The sequence below is a fragment of the Chrysemys picta genome, chromosome 10 (genome assembly GCF_011386835.1).
Source record: "Chrysemys picta bellii isolate R12L10 chromosome 10, ASM1138683v2, whole genome shotgun sequence".
NCBI classification, from domain to species: Eukaryota; Metazoa; Chordata; order Testudines; family Emydidae; genus Chrysemys; species Chrysemys picta.
In genome coordinates this window covers 600,656-623,665 of record NC_088800.1, presented here as the reverse complement: position 1 = coordinate 623,665, position 23,010 = coordinate 600,656, and the positions used below count along the sequence as shown (strand labels likewise).

Here is a 23,010-nt window from a genome sequence, read left to right as displayed (position 1 = left end):
TGCCAATCAGCGCCTTCCCCTCCCTCCCTGCACCTCCTGATCAGCTGTTTCATGCTGTGCAAGAGACTCCAGGGGGAGGAGTGAGGGCATGGCAGGCTCAGGGGAGGGGGCGGGAAAGGGTGGAGTGGGGGCAGGGCCTGTGGCAAAACCAGGGGCTGAGCAGTGAGCACCCCCAGCACATTGGGAAGTTGGTGCCTGTAGCTCCAGCCCCGGAGTTGGTGCCTGTACAAGGAGCCACATGCTAACTTCTGAAGAGCCGCATGTGGCTCCGGAGCAGGTTGGCCACCCCTGGCCTAGGATCTCTATCTGGACCGCCCAGCTCTGGGCCTACTTCCTCCTTTTGATTTCCTCCCACTCCCCCAGGCTTGGTGTTTCCCACAGGTGTGGCAAGGCCAGCTTCAGCCACTCTGTCCAGGTCCGATCATTAACCCCTTCCTTCCTTGCTCCAGTAGGGGGTTTGTGCACCTTGACACACTCTAATGCACTGGGTGTGTCTGGAATGTTTTATTTTCTCTTCCAGATTCTGGATTTTACAATTATTAGTGGTTACAGCTCTGACTGCTCTGATCCACCTGGGCCACTGTGAAGTTCTGTCCTTGTGTCATCAGTGCATTTGATCACAGATGAATTCACACGTAAAAGACGTTAACAGAGTCCAGGACCCAAGTCAGACAGAGAAACAGAACTCTGCTTGGAGCCTTTGCCCACAGGACATTTCCCCCCTATCCCTCAGAGTGACGTTTTCTCTGAAGACTGCCAGAGCACAGCAGAAGCTTTTAGATGGCCAGACTGCCTCTGATTTCAGGAGCACATGCTCAGGCTTGGAAGGATTCAATTTTTGTTATCAGTAAATGTTGGCAAACATCGATGTCACCACACACAGACAAATCGGTGAACAAATATTTCCAGTCGTGATAACAGAAATTTACAGATAGGCAAAGTAAGACAAATGCTGCTTGGGAACTTCAGAGTCAGCTTGAAAGATGTTTACTCTGTATGTTCTGACATGTGATGCTGACAGTTTGTGCTTTGATCGCTATAACGTTTTAACGTTTTGAATATTGGGGACTACTGTCATCAAACAACAATTGTTTGACCCCCTCGACTTCCCACAACTGTGAAACTTTAAATAGATGAAAGTAAAAAAAAATTTTTTTAATATTGACCCTATCCATCAAAACTGTTAAAAAAGAAATCAACTTCTGCCAAGCCGCTCTTGTTCCACTGAGCACCTGCCAGCCGTGTCCCCTTCCTTTAGTCCAGACTGTGAGGTCACTGCAGAGTTCTGTGATGATACAGCAAAGAACCTTCTGAGCCCCGCAGGGAACAAGAAGGAGAAGCCAAGCTGGACTCATGAATCCCCAGGTAAGAGCTCTCTTTGGGGGGGGGGTCTCCGTTTCAGACTGGCTCCACGCTGCTGCTTTCTCTTTCTCTTTTCAGAGCCCAGAGGATGGTTCCCAAACCAAAGTCAGCTCCCCATTTACACTGCTTCCCCGAGCTGACGCCATTCGCTCCAAGCTGATCTACACCTTCTACTTGATTGACCACCTTCAGGGACTGAGCCATGCCATCCCACGGCACAATATCAAGGATTTCCTTGGTAACAAACCACTCTCACTATGCCAACAGCTGGGGTCCTGTGAGGGGGTGGAATGACTGAGGAGCTCAGACACCTCTCAGCATCTCACCTTGAGTGCTCCTCTCTCCCCACAAACCACATGCAGGGACCCCCACCCCCCAGCAATATGCCCTATGCTTCTCGCTCTGCTGGACAGGCCTGCCGAGTTTCTCCGTGCTGAGGTCACTGGAGAGAGCTCTGGCACTGAGGGTGGTGAGCCCATCTCTCTCCTAGGGTTTGACAAGTGCCCACACTGCGGGTGTTTCTCTCCCCAGGGGCAGGGTTGCTGACATGAAGCTAGCATTGACTCCGGAGGAGGTGTGGGCAAGGTGGTGGGTTCCTGGAGGTGCCAGCCTGATTGGCTTCCCTCCACATCCTAGCTGCAAATGGCTGTGACATGGCTGGGGCTGCAGCGGGGCCGTGGCTCTATACTGGGGTTTGGGTGAGTTGTCTAAGCTGCTCTCTTACCTGTATTTATTCTCCACAACTGAGGCAGGAAAGGCCAGATCCTCGAAATGGATGGACGTTAGAAGCCTAAATACCTTTGAGGATCTGGGCCAAAATGTGCTTTTCTGCACCCATGCAGCTCCCCCAGGGGTATCACGCAGCAGTGCAGGCAGGGGACAGGCATTTTCACCCCCTCTCCTTACTGGCTGGAACTCTCTCCTGCTGGGGACAGGTCTAGCTGTGCTGGACTCTCTGGCTCCTCTTCCTCCCTGCATGTCCTCCAGGAACGGCCTGGGAGGAGTTTTGTGTCACTGTTCCCTACAGACCCCCAGAAGCAGAGGAAGCTGATGCTCACAGACCATCACCAGCTGGTTTATTTCAACATAACCCCGGTCAGGAACACCATCATCACCCCAGAGAAACGCCTACGCAACCGCATCCAAGTGCGCTGCAGCCGCTGGCCTCCCCTGACCATGTGGGCATCCTGGGTCCTGAACAGTATCCTTTGACAAATCAGGACTGACTCTGCCATTGGGCGAGTCAGGGGGGCTGGTATGAAGAGAAGGAAAAAATAGACCCTAAGTGTGATAGGCAGAATCAGCTGCAAGAGAAGTGATGGAATCCCAGTAGCTTGGGACTGGACAAAGCGGAGAGTTGACCGGCAGGGGGCTGGATAAATCTTTTCCATCTCTGTATTCTGTGGTTCTAGTGCAGCGGCAGACAAACCTTTTTGGCCTGAGGGCCGCATCGGGTTTTGTAAATTGTGTGGAGGGCCGGTTAGGGGAGGGAGTCATGGCCTGGCCCCCACCTCCTATCTTCCACTCCCCACCCCCCCAGGACTCCTACCCCATCCAACCCTCCCGTTCCCTGATGGCCCCCCCCCCGGGACCCCTGCCCCATCCACACACCCCCGCTCCCTGTCCCCTAACCGCCCCCGGACCCCTGCCACCCCATCCAACCCCCCTCCTTCCTGGCTGCCCCCCGGGACCCCTGCCCCATCCAACCACCCCTTCTTCCTGACTCCCCCCCAGCCCCCATTCAACCCCGTTTCCCCCCGAACGCCCCGACCCCTATCCACACCCCTGACCACCACCCCAAACTCCCCAGACCTCTATCCAACCCTCCCACTCCCTGCCCCCTTACCGTGCTGCCTGGAGCACCGGTGGCTGGTGGTGCTACAGCCGCACCACCTGGCTGGAGCCAGGCCATGCCACCGCCGCCTCCACCACGCAGCACAGAGACCGGGTCAGGCCGGGCTCTGCTGCCCCAGGAGCTCACAGCCCCACCGCCCAGAGCATTGCGCTGGCGGCGGAGAGAGCTGAGGCTGCGGGGGGGAGGGGGGGGACAGCCTCCCGGGCCAGGAACTTGGGGGCCGGGCAGGACAGTCCCGCGGGCCATAGTTTGCCCACCTCTGTTCTACTGGTCAGTGCTTCCCACCTGTATATAAAGTCCAATTTAGTGGATGAAATCTGAATTGTTGTTGCCTAATGAGGGGTGGGGTAAGTGCCATGGGGACGGTGGTCAGGGTAGAGATAAAGGCCAGGAAATGGGCACTTTGAGGCTCCAAGCTAGAGGTGGATGGTTGTTTCTCCACATGCCTTTCCTCTGACATGGGCAAACAGCTCATGATCTCCTGTCTGCCGGTCCAGAGGCTGAGGCACAATGTTGAGGGTGTGTTAGGATGCTTGTGCTGGAATTTGGGCTTTATGGGATGCTGTGCTCCTTTGGGGGTTGTGTGTGGAGCTCTGTTACTTCAGCAGTAGAGCTGCTCTGGATACTACCCATTGTCTTCTGAGTTCTCAAGCGTAGATGCCCCAGCCCCTGTAGAGTCTGACGGAATAACACAGTTTTTTGAATATTTCTCAGCAAGAAACCCCAGGTACCATCTTCAAAAGCTTCATCATCTGTCTCATCTTCCTGAACATGCTGGTTCTTATGATCAAGAGCGGTGAGAGGGAGACAGGGCCTCCATGCGCGTACAAGTAGTGCCAGCCTGGCAGCCTTGGGAGCTGAGCCCCTCTGTGCCCAAGCATATATAGTGCTTGTGGGCCCAGGCCCCTGCAGCCTGCCTCCAGAGGCAAGAGGGGTCTCTTGGGCCAGTTCATAATTGGAGCAAGGAGGCTGCCAATGAGAACCAAGTTATGGTGGTTTTGTGGTGTAGGCACCTGTCCACGACGTATTGAATTCAGAGCACCATCTAATTTCAGCTAAGCCACCAACTAGCCATCAGATGGTGACTGTTCTCAATCACTGCTGCCCTGGCCTAGAGCCAGTGACATAGAGGTGGAGAGCTCAGAGCCCTTCATTACTGGACACCAGTTCCTTCCACGAGCTCATTCCCCTGCCCAAAGTCTCACCTCTCCCAGCTCTTTCCACTCCTGGCTGGTGCTGTCTCCCCTCCATGTCCCTGTCTCCCACAGGGCTTAGGCACTCAGCCCCCACTCAGCCCTTTTCACTAGGGCGACGTCCTTCTACAGTGCGCCACTTGTTATAGAGGCTCTGGTGCCTGGCAGAGATTGAAGTCCCTGGTGCAAGGAGGCCACAATCCAAGCTTGGGCTGACTGAGACAGGATGTGGGGGAGGGAGTTGCTGAGGCCTCTCCTGTGCCCACCTCCCCCAAGAGTCCTCACATCTCCAGTCTCCACTAGCGAGGAGCCGCTTCCAGGGCCAGAGGAGAAGGACTTGACTATGCTAAACGTTACCAGGCAGGGTACCACCGCCACTAGCACCCTAGGAGTGTATGGAGCAGCAACGTGCACCCTGAACAGTCTGCCCCACAGGGCACAGCCAGCAAATGCCTGAGTGCTGCGAGTTCCCAGAGACCAGTTACTTAGTGCTTCTCAACTGGTGCCCTCCGACTCCAGGTCCAGTTTGACTGAGCATGGCAGGATCCTCAGCTGGGGCTGGACATGTCGAATAGTCAGTGATACACAAGGAGTTTCTGTCCGTCCCCCCTTCATGGTATTTCCGTTCCCCAGTCAACACTTTGCTGGAGCCAGGCTTCAGCAACTGTATCTTGTGCTTCCCAGAGGTGATGGACAAGATGGATGCCAGCCTGGTGAGCCTGAAGCTCACCTTAGAGGTGACTGTCTGGGTCATCCTCCTCATTTTTATCATGGAGATTTTGCTGAATTGGATTGTCAGTTTCAGAGGCTTCTGGAAAAGCAGCTGGAATGTCTTCGACTTCAGCGTTACTGTGGTGGTGAGAGACACGGGGGAGTCAACAGGGGAGGGGAAGCAAAGGGCAATGCATGGACCACAAGACTAGCTCCCTGTTGCTTCATCACCTCGAGTAGCCTTGTGCCCAGAAAGGTCTGGTGGGACTCACAGTTCAGGGGGCTTTCTCAAGGGGTCCCAATGCAGGACAGAGACTGCTCCTCTTTGGCTACTCAGGCTCGTTATTGGTCATGTATTGTGGTGCCCAAATGCCTCAAAACTACCAGTGGTTTTGTGATGCTTACATCTGCCCTCTAGGGGTTCCAGTCCATCACCCAGTTCCAGCATCAGCACTTTGGGCTATGTGGTGTCTCTTCTGGCCCCAGCTCCTGGAGTCATGTGATTGTGAAACTCAGCTTTCATTATAAGAAAAAAAGTAAAAGGGAAGTTTCTGGTTAGGGAGAAAAAGCTGGAAAATGTGACCCCTAAAGGCTCAGAACTTAGAAAGCAAAGACAGAACCCAGAATTTATTATTTTTAAAGCCATGATTCTGGGGGCGCCGACTCAGAGCCGGTCCCTCTTACACTCCCTGCCAGCCTGGCTCAAATCTTGGGGGAGAAGGCTGCAATGCAGAGGGGTGGTGGTGGGTTGATGCCCTGTTAAGTGGCTGTGTGTGTGGGGAGGGGGCAGGTGGGGTGTGGCATGGCCTGACTGTGCAGGGCAGCATAACCTGAGCATGGTCATCTTGCTGCTCTGTTCCCTTGGCTCATAGTCTGTGGTCCCCGAGTTCCTGGACTTCATTGGCATAACCAACAAGATAGCTGCCATGAGAATCATCAGGGCCTTTCGCGTCCTCCGCACCTTAAAGCTCTTCTCCAAATTCCGGCAAGTTCGGGTGATCATCCTGGCAATAGCAAAGACCTTGAAGGTACAAGACCGGTGAGGTGGGGGCATGCTGAGACAGGTGCCAGGGCTTGCGGGGAGCTGCATGTGTGCCAAACTCCCTCCTGTTGGTTAGTCTCCCAGCACTCAGCCTTGCCCTGGGCACATAGCACTGGCCTCCCAGCACTGCCACCTGCCCTGTTTATGGAACCCCAGCCCCTATTGCTCACACACAGGTTAATTTTTAACAACCCCCCCACCCCCAGGAGACCTTGGCCTAGCCCACCCCTTTGTTGAGCAGCATCCTTGCTGTACTATGTCTAATCTAGACTGTAAGCTCCCTGGGCAGCATCAGCCCCGGCTCCTCTCTGCTTCTCCCTTGCCCAGGCCATGACCTTCATCCTGCTGCTCTTGGTGGTTTTCTTCTACGTGTTTGCCGTGTCTGGCATCTTCTTCTTCAAGAGCTACAGTCGGTCAGACCGCACCGACCTGGAGTACAGCATGTATTTCAGGTACATCTCCTTGCTTATGGTAGTGGAATGCCCTGTCACCCAGCAGCAAGACACCCTCTTCCCTCTGGCTATAGGGGTTGCTGTCCTACTCATTCACCTTTCTATTCCTGCTCCTCAGCGGGGTGATCTCCCAACCTCCGGGAGGACATGGGGCGGCAGAGCCAGCTGGAAGGAGCGGAGCAGTGGGGATGCGGGCTGGGGGATACACTGACACTTTACAGCTGGGCCCTGATGGGTGCTGGGCTCCCGTGGGACACCCGCAAGGCCTAGCAGCTGCCAAAAGCGGGTCTTTGTGCTTGATGGCACCCACCTCGCCCCTCAGACTCCGGTGTACGTATGTGGTCTAACTCTGGAACTGCTGGTGCTCTTGGAGATGCCGAGGGCAGTCATGGTGCCGTGTAGCATTGATACAAGGCTGCAGCTCATAAGCCCTGGCCAGTGTCTGACTTGGACCATATTAGTCTAGACCTCCATGTGAGGGGGGCAGTGGCGTAGCCAGGTGGAGGGAACGGGGGAGCGATCAAAAAAAAGGCACCACCTGCTGCAGTGCTTTTACTCACCCGGCGGCGCTCTGGGTCTTCGGCGGTGGGCCCTTCACTCGCTCCGGGTGTCTTCGGCAGCACTGAAGATCCTGCCGCCGGGTGAGTAAAAGCGCCGCAGCGGGTGGCGCCTTTTTTTTTGAATGCTGGGGCCAAGCAAACTGCTCACCTGAGTGTCACGCTGTCACCTTCCCAGAATAAGGGCCACAACTAACTGATGCCAGCCCCCTCCTCTGCAGCATGCAGCACTCATCACCACTGCCTCTGCACTTGGACTCAGCCGAGAGATCACCAGCAAAGCAGCAGGTGGCCCAGAGACAACTTGGATCCCGCAGGCATCACTAGGCCTCATGGTCAAAGCACCATGCCCTGAAGCTGTTCTCTGCCTGCAGGGATCTCCCCAACACGCTGGTGACACTCTTCATCCTCTTCACCATGGATCACTGGTACGCCCTGCTCCAGGATACCTGGAAGATACCCGAGATGAACAAGGTCATCAGCAGCCTCTACATCATCCTCTGGCTGCTGATTGGATCCTTCATGTTCAGGAACTTCTTTGTGGCAATTATGGGTAAGTGCCTAGGCCCCGCACACTGCCAAGGCTGCAGGAACATTACAGCCTCCCATGCTGGCATGCAGTAGGGTCTGGCGGCCCCCATGCAAAGCCCTCTGCCCATGGTGGCTCACTATTGCTACATCTAGTTCCCCTGCAAAGCAAAGTATGGGCCCTTCTCAGCTTCTGGTGGCACCTGGTTTAGGCTCATATGGGGGGCTTTCGCCTTATAAACTCAGGGCATGTCTTGCCCCGGTCCTTGCAGACTCTCTGGACAACTAGAAAACTCCTAGAATCCCAGCAGGACAGGGACCAGGCACAGGAAAGCAGAGTAATTGTGGGGTGGGGATTGTGATTCGGTCACACCTGTTTAACTGAATCATCTCCATGTCTAGTTGGCAGCCGGTATCAAGCGGAGTGCCCCCAGGGTCGGTCCTGGGGCCGGTTTTGTTCAATATCTTCATTAATGATCTGGAGGATGGCGTGGACTGTGCACTCTCAGCAAGTTTGCAGACGACACTAAACTGGGAGGAGTGGTAGATACGCTGGAGGGTAGGGATAGGATACAGAGGGACCTAGACAAATTAGAGGATTGGGCCAAAAGAAATCTGATGAGGTTCAACAATGACAAGTGCAGAGTCCTGCACTTAGGACGGAAGAATCCCATGCACTGCTACAGACTAGGGACTGATGGCTAGACAGCAGTTCTACAGAAAAGGACCTAGCGGTGACAGTGGATGAGAAGCTGGATATGAGTCGACTGTGTGCCCTTGTTGCCAAGAAGGCTAATGGCATTTTGGGCTGTATAAGTAGGGGCATTGCCAACATATCGAGGGACGTGATCATTCCCCTCTATTCGGTATTGGTGAGGCCTCATCTGGAGTACTGTGTCCAGTTTTGGGCCCCACACTACAAGAAAGATGTGGAAAAATTTGAAAGAGTCCAGCGGAGGGCAATAAAAATGATTAGGGGTCTGGAGCACATGACTTATGAGGAGAGGCTGAGGAAACTGGGATTGTTTAGTCTGCAGAAGAGAAGAATGAGGGGGGATTTGATAGCTGCTTTCAACTACCTGAAGGGGGGTTCCAAAGAGGATGGATCTAGACTGTTCTCAGTGGTACCTGATGACAGAACAAGGAGTAATGGTCTCAAGTTGCAGTGGGGGAGGTTTAGGTTGGATATTAGGAAAATCTTTTTCACTAGGAGGTTGGTGAAGCACTGGAATGGGTTTGCCTACAGAGGTGGTGGAATCTCCTTCCTTAGAGGATTTTAATGTCAGGCTTGACAAAGCCCTGGCTGGAATGATTTGAGCAGGGGTTGGACTAGATGACCTCCTAAGGTCTCTTCCAACCCTGATATTCTATGAAACTGGGAGGACTGGTGCCAAAGGTTCAACACCCTACCCCTTTGGTTAGGGGCTGAAGGAATCCCAGCCCAGCCCTGTGGTACTCCAGGGAGACCGCCAGCAAAAAGAAGGTACAATTTGATATTCATATGGTAATAGACAATGCAGAAATAAACCCTGTTTTTAAAATAACCTTCTAGATGCTGCCCTAGATCCCAGCTCACCAGGCATAAAGTCTAGTGGGCTCCATGCAGCAATGGTACAAGGAAGGGTAATAGTCCGTAGGGAGCCTCCATGCCCCCACTGTCCCTCCTAAGACCCTCAGGATCCCCCGGGCTTAATGGGGGCTCTGGGTTTGTCAGTGACTAATTTCCAGACTATCCGGAATGACCTGGCTGAAGAGGTGAAGCAGATAGAGGCCCAGAAGAAAGCAGATTTATTTAAAATACAGATTAGAGACAGGTGAGTGAGCACAGCACCCACCACATTTCAGGCTGGTCTGGGAGTTCCCCTAGCAGCCAGGGACCACACCTTCTAGTCTGCCCTCCTGTGCATCCCAGGCCACTGGTCCCCCCCCGCCACCAACATCAGACCAAAGTATGACAGCCCCCAGGAGACGCATCTGTTCTGTGCCCCGGCAGAACCCAGGAGGGACCAAGGGGCGCCAGTGCCCACGGCCCCTGCAGTGGCAGGAGATGATTATGTGAGATGGTTACAGGGTCAAGGGTGCAATCCAGAGCAGCAAGGGGCTGAGTCATCACCTGCCCTGTAACCCTGGGGGTCTCAAATGCTTTGCTACTGTAACTCCCTGCCCAGCATGTTCACAGTCAGCCCCCGCAGTGTCTGCGTGCTTCATAGCCCTGGTCCAGCAGCTCTGACCCCAGCAGCCTGCCAGCTCCACTCCAGTCACGGTCCCTGCTCTCTACCAGGCGTGGGTGCTACTTGCAGAGTGATGCCAACGTACACCCAGTCCTAAATCTTCCCCCATCCATGTGCTCTGTAATGTCCAGCCCTCTCCTGGACAGGTCAGAGACATAATATGGCTTGTTTGTTCCTCAAGACACAAAAGAACATCACAGCACATTTACTGGGGTAAATACACCCTCTTCTACACACACAGCATTGAGTTGGGTTACAGTAAAAATAATAATAAAAAGTAAGTATTAACAATAGGTCCTAGGATCAGTGATGCCAACTAACAGGAATAAAGTTAGAAGGGTTACAACACACATCTAAAAGTCTCAAGCTTAATCCAGCAAGCTGCAGGCTTTGTTCAAGCTGTTGTCTCTGACCAGTCATTCATCTTTGCCATCATGGCTGACTTTCCCTGTCAGAACCTTCCACAGAAGTACCAGGTGCTGGTTACCCTTGTCTTTCTAGGTGAAAGATCTTTGCCTAAGAAGGTTTATCACCTACACTTAGGCTATGTCTACACTGGCATTTGAACGACAAAACTTTTGTCTTTCAGAGGTGTTAACTCTCCCCTCCCCCCAAAAGACAAAAGTTTTGGCATGACAAGCCCCAGTGAGAACAGCACGTTGTTGGCAGGAGTGCTCCTGCCAACAACGCAAATGTCGCTCGTTGGGGGTGGAAGTTTTTTGGCGGCAGGAGAGCTGACAAACCGCGGCTACACTGCCCAACTTTTAGCAGCACATCTGTAGTGATACAGCCATGTTGCTAAAAGCTGTGTAGTGTAGACACAGCCTCAGTTCCCAGAGACTTCAACTCCTGCTTGGCTGAAGGGCCTCTCTCTGTTTGCACGAGTTCTGTTCCACTCTGTCTGTCCACTGATACATGCCAAAGACAGTATCTGTCCGTGCATATAGCTCGCAAAGTTCAATGTCTTTGTTTCAAGAGGCACGTGGCCTTATGCTACTTCCCCGCTTCCTGTGGGCTTCCCACCCCCTGCACGTAAATGGGGCTGCCGTTGTTTTGAGACGGGTAGACAGGTGTCTTCCCTTGGTCTGGGAGGGATCCTTTTTCTCCCTGATTGGCCACAGACTTTAAAGCACAATATCATTAAGTATCCAGATTCCTTATACAGGGTTAATACAGACATCTCACGATGATATTATTCACCAGCGTGGCATTCCAGAAGAGACCTCACTTGAGACTTTTGTAATACAGTGATACTGTATTCAGTCAGCCGATTCCATTGCTGATCATTCAGGCTCTTTACAGACCAGTAAATCTTTGCAATGAACTTTTCTGAGGTCACCCCTCAAAGTGACGTTCATTCAAGCTGCGGAAGGCGACAGGGAGTCTGGTGGTGAAGGAAGCTCCATGCTCTTTCTTCCTCCAGGGATTAGCTTAATAGCTTTGTCTACCTGATGTGTAAAAATGGACCTTCATTGTCCTTGCTTGAAGGCCAGGCTGGCCAGAGAATCAACTACACATTCCTTTGTCTAGAGCAGACTCCCCCAGCATGCCCAGTTTAGTCACAACTGTAGCACGTATCCATAACTCAATCCACACCGTGTACATGCATCACAAGAATACGAATGATCAGGAAGTTAGTAGTTTTCAAATGATACCTCACAAGGCACATTTCGTACAAAGACTATTACAATAGTGTGTAGGGTGTGAATACCGGGGGGTTACGGTCGGAGATATACCCAGATAATCTGGGCAAGTGACCCACACTCACGCTGCAGGGGAAAGCAAAAGCCCCTTGGCACAGATCCACAGGGTTGGTGCTATGCCCCTAGCTTTGGAACAGTCTCTTGGAGGAGCCCCTTTGGTGAGCCAGATCCTCTGGGGGTCTCACTCTGCCTTCAGGGTTGGCCACACGCTCTCACCACCTCTGGAGACAACCTCTGGGGCTCCAGCTTCACAGCAGGAGCTCTGCTAGTGAGTCCAACTGCGACAGCCTGGCAGAGACTCGCCCACTCTGCAGGGACTAAGCACCTCGCCCAGCGGCTGCAGGGACACGCTGTGAAAACAGGCAGGTTTATAGTCACCTGGACACGCCTAGGGAGGCCTTCGGGCAGCAGAGAAATGAAGGTCCATGCTGGTCAGCCCAGAGCACTTCACCAGCCCCGCTGCCGTGAAGCCCAGTTAAGGCTCGCTCCTTCCTTAGTTCCTGGGTGAAAAGCCAAGTCCTTATTATTCCCCCATCTTCTCCCTCCCCATCCTTTGTTCTCCCCTCTGATAGCTAGAAACCACCTTCTAATTTCCAGCCTGAATTTGTTCTTGGCCAGTTTATCCCCATTTGTTCTTGTGCCAACATTGTCCTTTAGCTTCAATAGCCCTTCGCCCTCCCTGGTGCTGATCTTCCTGATGGATTTATAGCCAGCAGTCATAGCCCCTTTCTGCCTTCATTGTGCCAGGCTAAACAAGACCAGCTCATCCAGTCTCCTCTCATAAGGCAGGACCTCCGTTCCCCTAGTAGCTCTTCTCTGCATCTGTTCCAGTCTGAATTCATTTTTCTTGCCCATGGGCGACCAGAACTGTACACAGTGCCTCATGCACTGGCATGAATACTTCTCTCTGCTGGAAATACTTTGCCTGCTAGGAGCGGATTTGCCTTTTTTTGCAGTGCATCACTGATAGCTCATGCTTGATCACAGGATGACTAACATCCCTAGCTCTCCTCTGCTGCTTCCAATTGAGGTTTGCAGAGATGCCCTTGGGGTGAGCGTGGGCATCCATAAGCATTAAGGTAGGGCAATGATGGGTGAGTCCTGAGGCACCTGTCCCCCAGAGTAGTGGGTACAGCCCCCCTGCATTCACCATAGCACCCTGTCCTCAGAAGGGCAGGGACCGCAGGGTTTGGCCTTAACTCAGAAAACTCAGCCCTGGGCACAGGCACCTGCATATGATACAGGGCTCTCAGGGCACAGCCCCTGCGCCCACACCCACCCTAGCTGGACCTGGACACCTTGCCTGCCAAGCCCTTTATTCCAGGCCACGGCTGAGCCAGCCCCAGGGCTGCGGCTGACCTGGGTCGCCATCCGTGGTGGGGTTTAGAACCAGCAGCGTTTCTCTCCAGCGATACGTTGGGTTCCTCTCTCTTCAGCAGGTCTCAAGCCCCAGGCTCAGAGGTGGGCCCAGGAGCAGAGGCAACCTCTAGTGAGCCGCAGTCGGAGTACAAGGTGGTAGTGAAGTCGAGCGTGAAGGACTGTAAGTGCCCGTGCCCCACCTAGGGCAGGGGGAGCGTTCGCCTAGCTGCAGGAGCCTGAGCAGAGTGGTGCTGAGCTAACGCTGCTTCTGTTCTGCATCTCATTGTGCTGGGGAGGCTGCAGCCTGGGGATACCCCTTCCTGGGCGCACCACACCCAAGGCTTGGGCGCAGGGGCAGAGAGCAGCAGAAGGGAAGTCCACAGTGAACCACTCTCCTTCCCCCAGCAGCAGGAGTCCCTGTTCCATGTGCAAGGGGAGGGGGCGTTCGAGACCGAAGGGCCCTTTACCTCCCCTCACAGCAGGGCAGGAATCTCATCCCACCATGCAGGAGATGCACGGGAATTGAGGGGGGCCTTTGCCAGTCCTGAAGCTGCAGCCTTTGCCTTTGACAGTGGACTGGGAGACATACATCCACCAGAACCTGCAGAGCCTAGTGGCGGTAAATGAGGATGGGCAGGTGGTGTGGCCCAGCGACTCCCTCTTCCGCTACTTCGAACTGCTGGAGCAGCTGCAGCACAACCTGGAAGAGCGCAAGAGGCTGCAGCATTATGCAGGTGAGTCGGAGGCAAACAGCAGGGTGAGGGGGGCAGGTTCCTAAGCACACATGGGCGAGCAAGCCCAACAAGGGAAGATGTGCGCCTGCCCCTCCTTTGAGACACTGCCTGGCCTCCTTTCTGCCGGCAGCATTTCATTCTTCTCAGCTCAGCCCTCCCTCCCCCCAGCACCAGTGAAACAACCCCCCAGCTAGGGAACAGGGCTCCCTGCAAGGCAATTTCCATGCCCCAGGCCTGCTCCCACCCGTTTGCTCTTGGGGCAGGGCATGCCCATTGCTATTGGCCAGGAAGGCTAGTTGTCCCCCATTCATAACTAGGTGCCCAGAATGGAAGAGACTGGTCCAGGGGCCGCCACCTCAGGGCAGGGTCTGCTCTGCACACAGAGCCCACAGTGGCGCTGCCTTTGCCCCATGGCCTGGCACGAGCATCCTCCCGGGCTGAACTGCATTGGATTGTCTACCCCTTCCATTTATTTCTCTGACCTCCCTGGGATGTGCAGCTCCTCCCAACTTAGCATCTCCTGAGCATGTAATCGCTGTGCCATGTAGCCTCAGCTGCCTGTCATGCTGTTCGATCAGCACCTCTCCACCCCGCTGCTCAGTACAGCTGCATGAGGGGCTGGTGCTCCAGGACCATGGCAGCTCCCGACCAGCAGAAAGCCGCTAGCTGCAGAGATCTGAACACAGGAGTGGTTGGCCCTTGCCATTCTGCAGGACTGTGTCTCCTCCACTTACGTAATTCGCTACAAGCTGATAAGCCCCTGTGGTTGGGGGACAGGGCCATTACTTCACCAGCAGCAAACACCCAGACCTCTTCTACCTTCCTTTCCTACAGTCATGGCCTTATTGAACATGGAGGACAAGTAGGGAGCCACGTCCAAGGGGCTCAGTGCAGCAGGAGAGCCCGTCCCACAAGGGAAGAAGTCAGCATCACTACGCTGCAGAGCGAACTACAGAACTGCCTGCGGGAACAGCTGTCCCGACCCCTCCCTCCCGGACTTCCGCATTCCCGCTCCAATCCTGCTGCAGGCTCAAGGCAGCTGGCCCTAGAGGCGGTCTTGAGACCTGGGCTAGATTAAACAGGAAGTAGCAGACCCTTGTACTCTTGGCAGCAGGTGCTGATTCAGCCCTCCACCCCCTTCCCCCTAGCTGTGGCTGCCCCCCCTCCACTGCACAGCAAAGTGCCCCACCAGCCTGCCTCCCCTTTTCCCTTGGGGTGCTGATGCAGGCTAACTGCACCATGCGGGAGCCTCCGACCTCCAACAAGCAGGCTGGGTCTGGGGCAACTCAAGAACCAGCCGCCAAGCTGCAGACCTTGCCTGGCCTGTGCTGCTGTGGGGAGTGCTTCCCCTCAGCTCGCTGCAGGAGGTGGTCAGCAGTGGCAGACAGGGAACGGATAGCAGAGCCTGGATTCTTTATAGATCTGAGCTCCTCCATCCAGTTTACAGGATTCCCATCTGCTCTTGCCCACGGCAGCAGTTCCTTTGGGGCCAGCTGTTACTGGTGCCTCCCCCGTCTGCTAGCATCAGGAGAGCAAAGAGGCATGGGCTAGAGGTCAGCACTGCTACTCTGGGAAGGGGGCTTTGGTCCCAGTTCCTCCATCTCTAGAACAGGGATAAGGCACAGCTCACAGGAACACACAGCTTGATTCTTCTTCAGCCAGAGACCAGGCTTGTCTCAACAGACAACCTGTGCACCGCATTCCCCGCAGCACCTGGGTTGTGACCCTGGGTACTGCCCAGTGCCACCAGTGACGGCCTGGGGCAGCATCTCCTCCTCTGGCTGATGAGCCATTGTGCCTGAAGAGCAGGCACAACCCCTGGGCACAACCCCTGCCACTCAGCTCCACAGCCCCTGCCACTCAGCTCCACAGCCCAGCCTGCCTCCTAAGGCTACCAGGAGCCGGCACGACACTCTCCAGTGCTCGCCAGAGGGCACTGCAGCACCAAGCAAGCCTGGCCCGAGACAGGCCTGTTCCCCGCCCCTGCCCCAGGCTGCTGCCCACAGGGCCATGCAGAGCATTGTCCTGCCCTCCCTCGGCACCAAGCCCCTTCTCCCTGCCTTCCTTTGCTCCGCTCCAGGCTGGGGCAGCGGTTTCAGGGCTGGCTCTGGCCCTGCCCAGCCACCACACTCAAGGGCATCTCACAGGATCAGCTCTCTGCCTTTCCCATGTGATGGAGATGCACACCCCCCTCCCCCACAAGGACACCCTCCCCCCCCGTGGAGCCCATCTCCTGCCAGAACCCAGACCTCCCCCCAGCAGGGAGTAGAGGGAGCTGGCTTTCCTGGGTGCAGCAGAGTCTTTAATGCACGCCACGCAATTTCCATTTGTAAAAATCAGTTCGATAGACGTTTAAAAGGATAAAATGGAGGGGCTGCTTTGTGAACACCCCCCATCACCACAACATCTGAGTGATGGTGATCAGGAGTTTACACGTTCACCTCACCTGCCGGCCCAAGTGCAAGCATTACGCTCGTGAACAGCCTACTGCTAGACTATTAATCCAGGCCCTACTTGGACTCCAGAGCAAAAACCAGGCTGCCCTGAACCCACCCCCAAGTCCCAAGACCCTCCCACCCCTAAAACTCATCCCAGTCCATCTCCAGGAGACACCCTGGTAGCCGGGGCTGAACCTGTAGCTGATGGTTTCCCAGGCCGGCGTCTGCCTCAGTACATGTGAGCGCAGCCAGCAGGTGCCCAAGCAGGGCCAATGACGTCAGCCCAGGAAGCGCAAGGCAGCCATGACGGAGAAGCCCAGCAGCATGGAGAGCACTTTGGGCAGGCGGCACTTTGGGGAGTTGAGTTCGTGAGGCAGGATCTCGAGGAAGGTGATATAGACAAAGGTCCCTGCAGCGATCCCTTCCAGCAGGCACTGGGCCATGGTGCTGCCGGGGCCCGGGTTCTGCATCATCACGATTCCCACGGCGATGCCAAGGGGAGACATGAGGGCGAAGGTGCCAATCAAAGCCACAAACCAGCGGGTGGGGACTTGGCTCTGGAGCAGCAGGAGGGAGAGGCCGACAGCAATCACGCTCTTGTGCACCAGGATGGCAATGCAGATCTGCAGCACCTTGGACTCCGTGTCCTGCAGCCCCACGGCCAGGCCCTCGAACAGCGAGTGCACCGACAGAGACAAGAAGAGGACAAAGGAGCGGAAGGACGAGTGGACCCGAAAGTCTGCAGGCAAGTGGGGCACACCCGTCTCCACCACCCACTCACCAGTGCCTGCTGGCTGAGGGGTGGCCTCCCCACAGGAGAGGAGGGGGGTGGCCTCCCCTGCCCGCCGCTCACTGCAGTCCAGGACTACGTGCTCGATTATGAGAACCAGCAGGAAGCCAAGAGTCAGCACGAACTCAGGAAAGGGAAAATCCACCTGGGGAAGCAGAGAGAGCATTGGCCGGAGCAGAGGGGTCCAGCCATCCCAACCCAGCGGAGCAACTCCCTGGGCAGCGACCCGCCGCTAGTGACCTGCTTCGGTGGAGACGGCCCCACGGCCAGCTGGGGGGGTGTGGTGGGGGTGGGGGGCTGCAATGGGGGGGGGGGCTGCAGCAGGGAACCGGAGGAACAGCGAGCCCAGCTGGCCCCATCCCAGTGTTATTCGGGGAGGGGGTGCGGGGTACCCTACCGTGATCCGCTGTCTCCGCAGCTCCTCCCGCATGTCGGACAGAGAGTCGGGGACGATGTCCAGCAGGCAGGCGGCCAGGAAGATGCCTCCGGCCACGCAGCCAACGAAGCTGCGCCACCGCCCGCGGGTCCCTGCTCCGGAGACGGAACAGTCAGGATGGCAGCCCCCCGCTGGGAGACCCCGGCCCGCGTGAGTAGGATCCCGCCCGGGAGACCCCGGCCCGCGTGGGCAGGATCGATCCCGCCCCTCCCCCCGGGAGACCCCGGCCCGCGGGGGGCAGGATCCTAGGAGACCCCCGGCCCGCTTGAGTAGGATCCCGCCCGGGAGACCCCGGTCCACGTGGGCAGGATCCCGCCCGCGAGACCCCGGCCCGCGGGAACCCGGCGCCCAGGAGACCCCCAACCCGCGTGAGTAGGATCCCGCCCGGGAGACCCCGGCCCGCGGGGGGCAGGATCCCGCCCCTCCCCCCGGGAGACCCCGCACCCACCCGCGGCCCGCAGCCGCACGGGGAGCAGCCCGCAGAGCAGTGGCAGGACCAGCAGCCCGAGCAGGCAGCCCAGCTTGGCCGCCAGCAGGGACCGCATGACGCCACCCCGGGGCCCCCTGGCCGCCCGCGCGAGTTTTAAACCCGCTCTCCCGGGACAGGCCCCGCCCACAGGACTCCCACCCCCGCACGCGGATTGGCCAAAGCCGCAGAAAGCCGCGGATTGGGGCGGGGCTTGTGCACACGTGGGAATGTCCAGGCACGTGGCAGCGACTGGGCCGGTTCAACGAGGTTGGTGTCAAGGTGAGGCTGAGGCTGCACTGGGTCCGGTCAGGTCCGGTCCGGGCTTCCCCCTCCCCGCTTCTCTGCAGGCCCCGGGCCCTCCTCCCCCGGCTGCTCCAAACTCAGCTCCCTCCAGCCTGGGAAGGGTGGAGAAGCTGAAAGTGCCTCCTTGTCTGTTCTCCTGGGGGGCCTGGATCTGGCACCTCCCTGGGAGAGGTTCCACCTTTGTCTGCCCCAGGGCTGCAGAGCTCCTGGTCAGCAGCGGTTCCTGTTCAGTCCCCGCCAGCCCCCCTGAAATGGAGCCGGGAAGGGAGGTGCCCCCAGCAGCTGGGGGAGTGAGGGATAATGGGCTTTTGGGACAGTGACTTGGGTTCAGAACCTAGCCATGGCTTCCTTTCACTGCTCTCCAAGGGCTGATCAGTGGGGTAGGTTATTGGGACGTCTGGCAAAGAGGAGGGATGAGAGAATCTAGCAGCAAAAGTTTTAATGTCTGTCAATAAATCTCACCCCCTTAGCTGCAATCTGCCTGTGAGACCCACCCTTCCCTATCAGCGACAGTGTAGACAGAGGATTTGCAGCCAGGGTGTATGCGTAGCACACCCATCAAAGACAATGACAGCACGGCCCCCCCTCCCCGTCACTGCCTCCCTGCTATTTCCCAAAGACTGGCCAATGCTGGGGGCTGCAGAGATGTTCTGAGCCCTCACAGGACACCTCTGTGCCACCCCTGTTCTGGGGAGATGCCATTCCTGGTCCCCAGCTGGTGACCCCAGAAGCAAGAGGGGGAGCAGCCATGTAATCCTGCCCCAGCTGTGTGGTAGCTGCTCTGCCTCAGTAATCCCGTGGTGCAGCAAGGTCCGCAGACTAGCGTGATGCTGCCGAAGCACCTGGGTTTCCCTTCTGTAGCTTTTGGCTTTCACTCACTGCTCTTTGTTCTCCAATCCCAGGAGTAAAGAGGGGCCTAGCTGGCTCCTTTTACATCCCCGGTGTAGCCTGTTCTGTCTTGTTCTGCTTTCCCAGCTAAGCAGCGTTAGGGCTTGCCTACACACAGGGGCTGCACCAATTTAAAATTACAGTGGTGCAAAAGTTCTGCGTGGACAAGGCCTTAGTCTCCCCTTGTCCTGGCAACCCTGGCCCCTGCCCTCCAGGCCTCCAATCACCCGTGTTGATGTTGCCCTTATCTGGAGTTTCCTTTACTCTGTCTTTTTGTGAGAGATAGGTGATCTCATGCTGTATCCTTGAGTGGGATGGGGGGGAGGGGTGTCTGCTGTTTGTGTGCACAGTTATGGGGAGCAAGGAAACTGAACCAGTGTATCTGTCTGTGGGGTGGGGAGCAGCTGAGGTATTCCTGCCTGCTGCATCCCTGGAGGAGTGGGAGGGAGAAGCTTGCCGGGGCTCTCTGCTTGTGACCCTTTGGAGGTTATGGTGAGCGATGGGAGCAGTTTTCATGTTAAGGAACATTTTGCTGCAGGGTTCAGGCTTTGGAGAGTCAGATGCAGAGCTGAAAGGAAAAACCACTGCATCCTGTGAGCTGGGGAGGGGGGCAGTGAGGAGTCCCGTTGGGGGGCTGCTTGGCAGAGGACCAGCAGGGCAAAGGAGCCAGAACCCCCAAGTTCTGGAGGGTGCCATGCCCTGCTCTCTTGGGTGAGATCAGTCAGTCCAAACTCTCAAGGGGCTGAGTCTCTTAAAGGTGAATGTCAAACACTTCAGGAAAACCAGTCTCCTCATCTGCTCAGAATCCAGTATGTGGGATCTGAGTCCATTTCCTTGGCGTGACTGTGACTCACCTTAACCCTTCAGACTCCACAGACAAGAATCTTCCCGGAGCAGCTTCTGGCTCCCAGCCCCCTAACCCTAGCCATGGGGCCCAGCCCTTCCCTGGGATATTTGTCAAGGTAAGAAATTCCTGCCCCTTGACCTGTTTGCCCATTTGCCATTGCAGAGGGAACTAAATGGTCAGATGAACCTCAAACATGAAATCAAGCAAGCTAATTATGAGCTAGCTATAGGGTTGTCAACTGTCTAATTGCACAAACCCAAACACCCTTGCCCTGCCGCTGCCCCGCCCCTTCCCTGAGGCCACGTCCTCGATCACTCCCTCCCCCTCCCGCTCTCCGCTCCCCTCACTCTGTCACCAGGCTGGGGTAGAGGGGGATGCAGCTGCTTTTATTTACTTCCTTGTTTGTCCAAGCAGCTGTTCTCGTCACCTGTCCAGGAGGGAGCTGTGAAGTCCCAAGGCCTGCCCACCGCAGCTGGACTGAAGCTTGCCTCCTGTTTTCTGCCTACCTCTCTTGCTCCGGCTTGGCCTGGAAACAGGTGTTGCCCCATGACCAGTTCCAGGGAGAAGCATCTGGGCGGGGCGGTGCCCCAGCGTGGGCTCTAACCTGCCATGTAGGACACACAGCGCCTGGCAGTGGGCAGGTGAAGACCAGCTGGAATGCAGCACAGCCGTCCTCTGGGCCTGGAGATGGAGGATCTCTTTGTCCTGCAGACCCCTGCTGTACCCCCGGCTGCTGGCTGGGACCCCCAGTTGTCAGGGTGTCTGGGCCTGGCCTGCTGAGAGAAGGCAGGCAGCTGCCCCCATCCCAGGACATTTCACCGTCTCCTCAATTATTCTGCTGGTGAATGGAGCCGAGCAGGCCGTGCCCCAAGACATCAATAATGGAGCAGGCTGGCCATTGTTCACGGGCAGAGGCGTCCGGGCTGGCGGAGATCAGCCAGGCTGTGCAGGGACAGGCCTCAGGTTACAGGCTCGTGCCAGGGGCTGTCCGAGCAGAGACCAGCAGTGTCCGGTGTGGTGCCCCGATGCTTTGGCAGGACAAGTACATCGATTGTGCACCGCTGCTCCGAGTGCCGAGCCCTGTGAGGGGGCTGAGCTGCCGGTACCAGGGCTGGGGGGCTGGGCTACGGGTACAGGAGGGCCTGGGAGATGGGCTACGGGTACAGAGGTGGGGGAAAGGCTCGGTCTCTATCAGTGGGGGAGGGGAGCAGTCTGTATGTGAGGGTGGGGGGTTGGTCTCTATCAGTGCGGGAGGGGAGCAGTCCGTATGGCAGGGTGGGGGGTTGGTCTCTATCAGTGGGGGGAGGGGAGCAGTCCGTATGGGAGGGTGGGGCATGGTCCCTCTCAGTAATGGCAGAGAAATGTCAATGGGGCACGGATCCTGCAGGCTCTTCTTCCTCCAGGGGTCGGGAATTGGCTAATGGGGCTCACAGCCCTTATTCCTGGGCCTATGCTGCTACCCTGGCTAGGGGCCAGGTTAGCGCCTGCTGCTGTCCTGTGGGTGACCCCAGGTGACAGGGGTCAGTGCGTGCTCACCCTTCCCCCTGCTGCCCCAAGGGGCACTTGCATCTCCCTGCCTTAGCCCTGCAGCTTCGGGCTCCGTGCCGGGCTGTCAGATCCCGTCTGGGCACAGAGCCGGAATGGCACTGGGGTAGTCAGAGAGGGCACTCCAGGAGGCAGATGCACCTTGCTCTCCCCTCCCCCATCACCAGGTAAGGTGTGTCTGCCTCTTGCAATGCGTCGTCGTCCTGGTGCATGTTGGCCCTTGGCCTGACTGGACACTCAGCATTAGCTGTTATCATCAATGCTGGCAGTCCTGGGGCACCGAGAGCCAGCAGCCAAGATTGGACCCATGCTACCAGCGGCTGCACGGACCCCAACGAGATGGGGGGCCCCCTAGTGCCGGGGGGTGCACGGACCCCGACCGAGATGGGGGGGCCCCCTGGTGCCGGGGGCTGCACGGACCCCGACCGAGATGGGGGCCCCTTGGTGCTGGGGGCTGCACAGACCACGACCATATTGTGGCTCTTCACGTCCATTGATTTCAATAGATCTGAGCCCAAGTGACTTTCCGAAAGCTACAAGGGGAATCTGTGGCAAAGCCAGGAAACAAACACAGATCTCCTGAGTTCCAGCGCAGCCTCGGGCGCCTGCCCCTTGGCCCTCGTGCCCTGGCAGTCTCCGGCGTTCCTCCCCTCCCCTCCCCTCCCTTTGAGTGGAAAGTGTAAGGTGAGCACTGAGCTGGACTCGTCCTTCCTGGGTGTAAGTAATGCTCAGCCGGCGGAAAGAGATCAGGTGAGCTGGGATTCGCCTGCCAGTCCCGCTGACAGCGTCTGGTGTCACGGTACAGGTCCTGTATCCTGGCAGCGAGCTCTCTGCTCCCCAGTCCGGCTGAACGCCCCTGTGACCACCAGCTTCCCCAACCTCTGGCTCTGGGGGCTCCTGCCCTGCATGAGAACACCGAGAAATGGCTTTGTCCCGCTGGTGCCTCTGGCTGCTGCTGCTGCAACCTCTGCCCCAGGCGGGTGAGTGTGGGTAGAGGGGATCGGGGGCATCGGCATGTAAAGCGTCTCTTCCTGGGTACGTTCCTGAGAGGCAGCGTCTCCGCTTCACAAGGGAACCAGGGGACAGCAGGGAGCAGAAAGCCAGACTGCTGGGGTGGCAGGGCCCCACTAGCCTCACATCCCGTCCCTGACTGGGGCCAAGTGCTGGAAACCCTGTCCCAGGACAGTTCCAAGTCAAAGCCCTCTCAGCCCCCTCGGGCCGAGCTTGGGCGGCTAGCCGGAGCCCCCCCATTCCCCAATGGCCGCACTGCTATTTTTAGCATGTTAGCTCCAGCAGAGGCAGCGTAAGTCTGTCTGCCCAGACAGACGTGCCCTAGTGTCTCCCAGCAGGAAAGCTCCTGATAACAGGAAGATGTTGCTTGCCTGGGCCAATCAGTGATATCCTGTAGCAGTGAGTCCCACAGATGAACTATGTGGCATGAAAAGGTATTTCCTTGGATCAGATGTGAACGTGCCACCTGTCGGTGTTGCTGGTGCATTACAAGAGGGCGGCTAGTAACGCCGTGGGCAGCTCTCTGGGAGTGGCGTGTGCCTGGCTACAGCAATGA

General features: G+C 56.8%; 3 protein-coding genes across 4 annotated transcripts in view; 2 read left to right on the top strand and 1 right to left on the bottom strand.

Moving 5' to 3' along the window:
- Positions 1 to 215: 215 nt before the first annotated feature.
- CATSPER2 (cation channel sperm associated 2) lies at positions 216 to 14,593 on the top strand. Its single transcript, XM_065559018.1, has 11 exons — positions 216 to 1,600; positions 2,390 to 2,563; positions 3,945 to 4,013; positions 5,095 to 5,267; positions 5,994 to 6,149; positions 6,491 to 6,615; positions 7,547 to 7,725; positions 9,415 to 9,514; positions 13,074 to 13,174; positions 13,521 to 13,727; positions 14,562 to 14,593. Exons 1-11 carry the CDS (start codon positions 1,354 to 1,356, stop codon positions 14,591 to 14,593), a joined length of 1,563 nt encoding a protein of 520 aa, XP_065415090.1. The 5' UTR covers positions 216 to 1,353.
- A 1,414-nt stretch (positions 14,594 to 16,007) lies between these two features.
- Positions 16,008 to 17,995, bottom strand: LOC101951982 (zinc transporter ZIP1-like). The gene is made up of 3 exons (XM_065559072.1): positions 17,840 to 17,995; positions 17,353 to 17,483; positions 16,008 to 17,100 (listed from the first exon to the last, which is right to left on the bottom strand). The coding sequence occupies exons 1-3, from the start codon at positions 17,934 to 17,936 to the stop codon at positions 16,444 to 16,446; spliced, it is 885 nt and encodes a 294-aa protein (XP_065415144.1). The 5' UTR covers positions 17,937 to 17,995; the 3' UTR covers positions 16,008 to 16,443.
- Positions 17,879 to 23,010, top strand: part of LOC135973878 (putative stereocilin-like protein) — a 10,825-nt gene continuing 5,693 nt past the window's right edge. The window contains exons 1-3 of one of the 2 annotated variants that reach the window (XM_065559068.1): positions 17,879 to 20,013; positions 20,313 to 21,000; positions 22,249 to 22,423. In XM_065559068.1, the coding sequence (XP_065415140.1) occupies positions 22,366 to 22,423 (58 nt within the window). In that variant the 5' untranslated portion in view covers positions 17,879 to 20,013; positions 20,313 to 21,000; positions 22,249 to 22,365. Of the gene's footprint in view, positions 20,014 to 20,312; positions 21,001 to 21,262; positions 22,424 to 23,010 lie in introns of those variants that run through there. The other variant, XM_065559069.1, reaches the window with a different exon arrangement.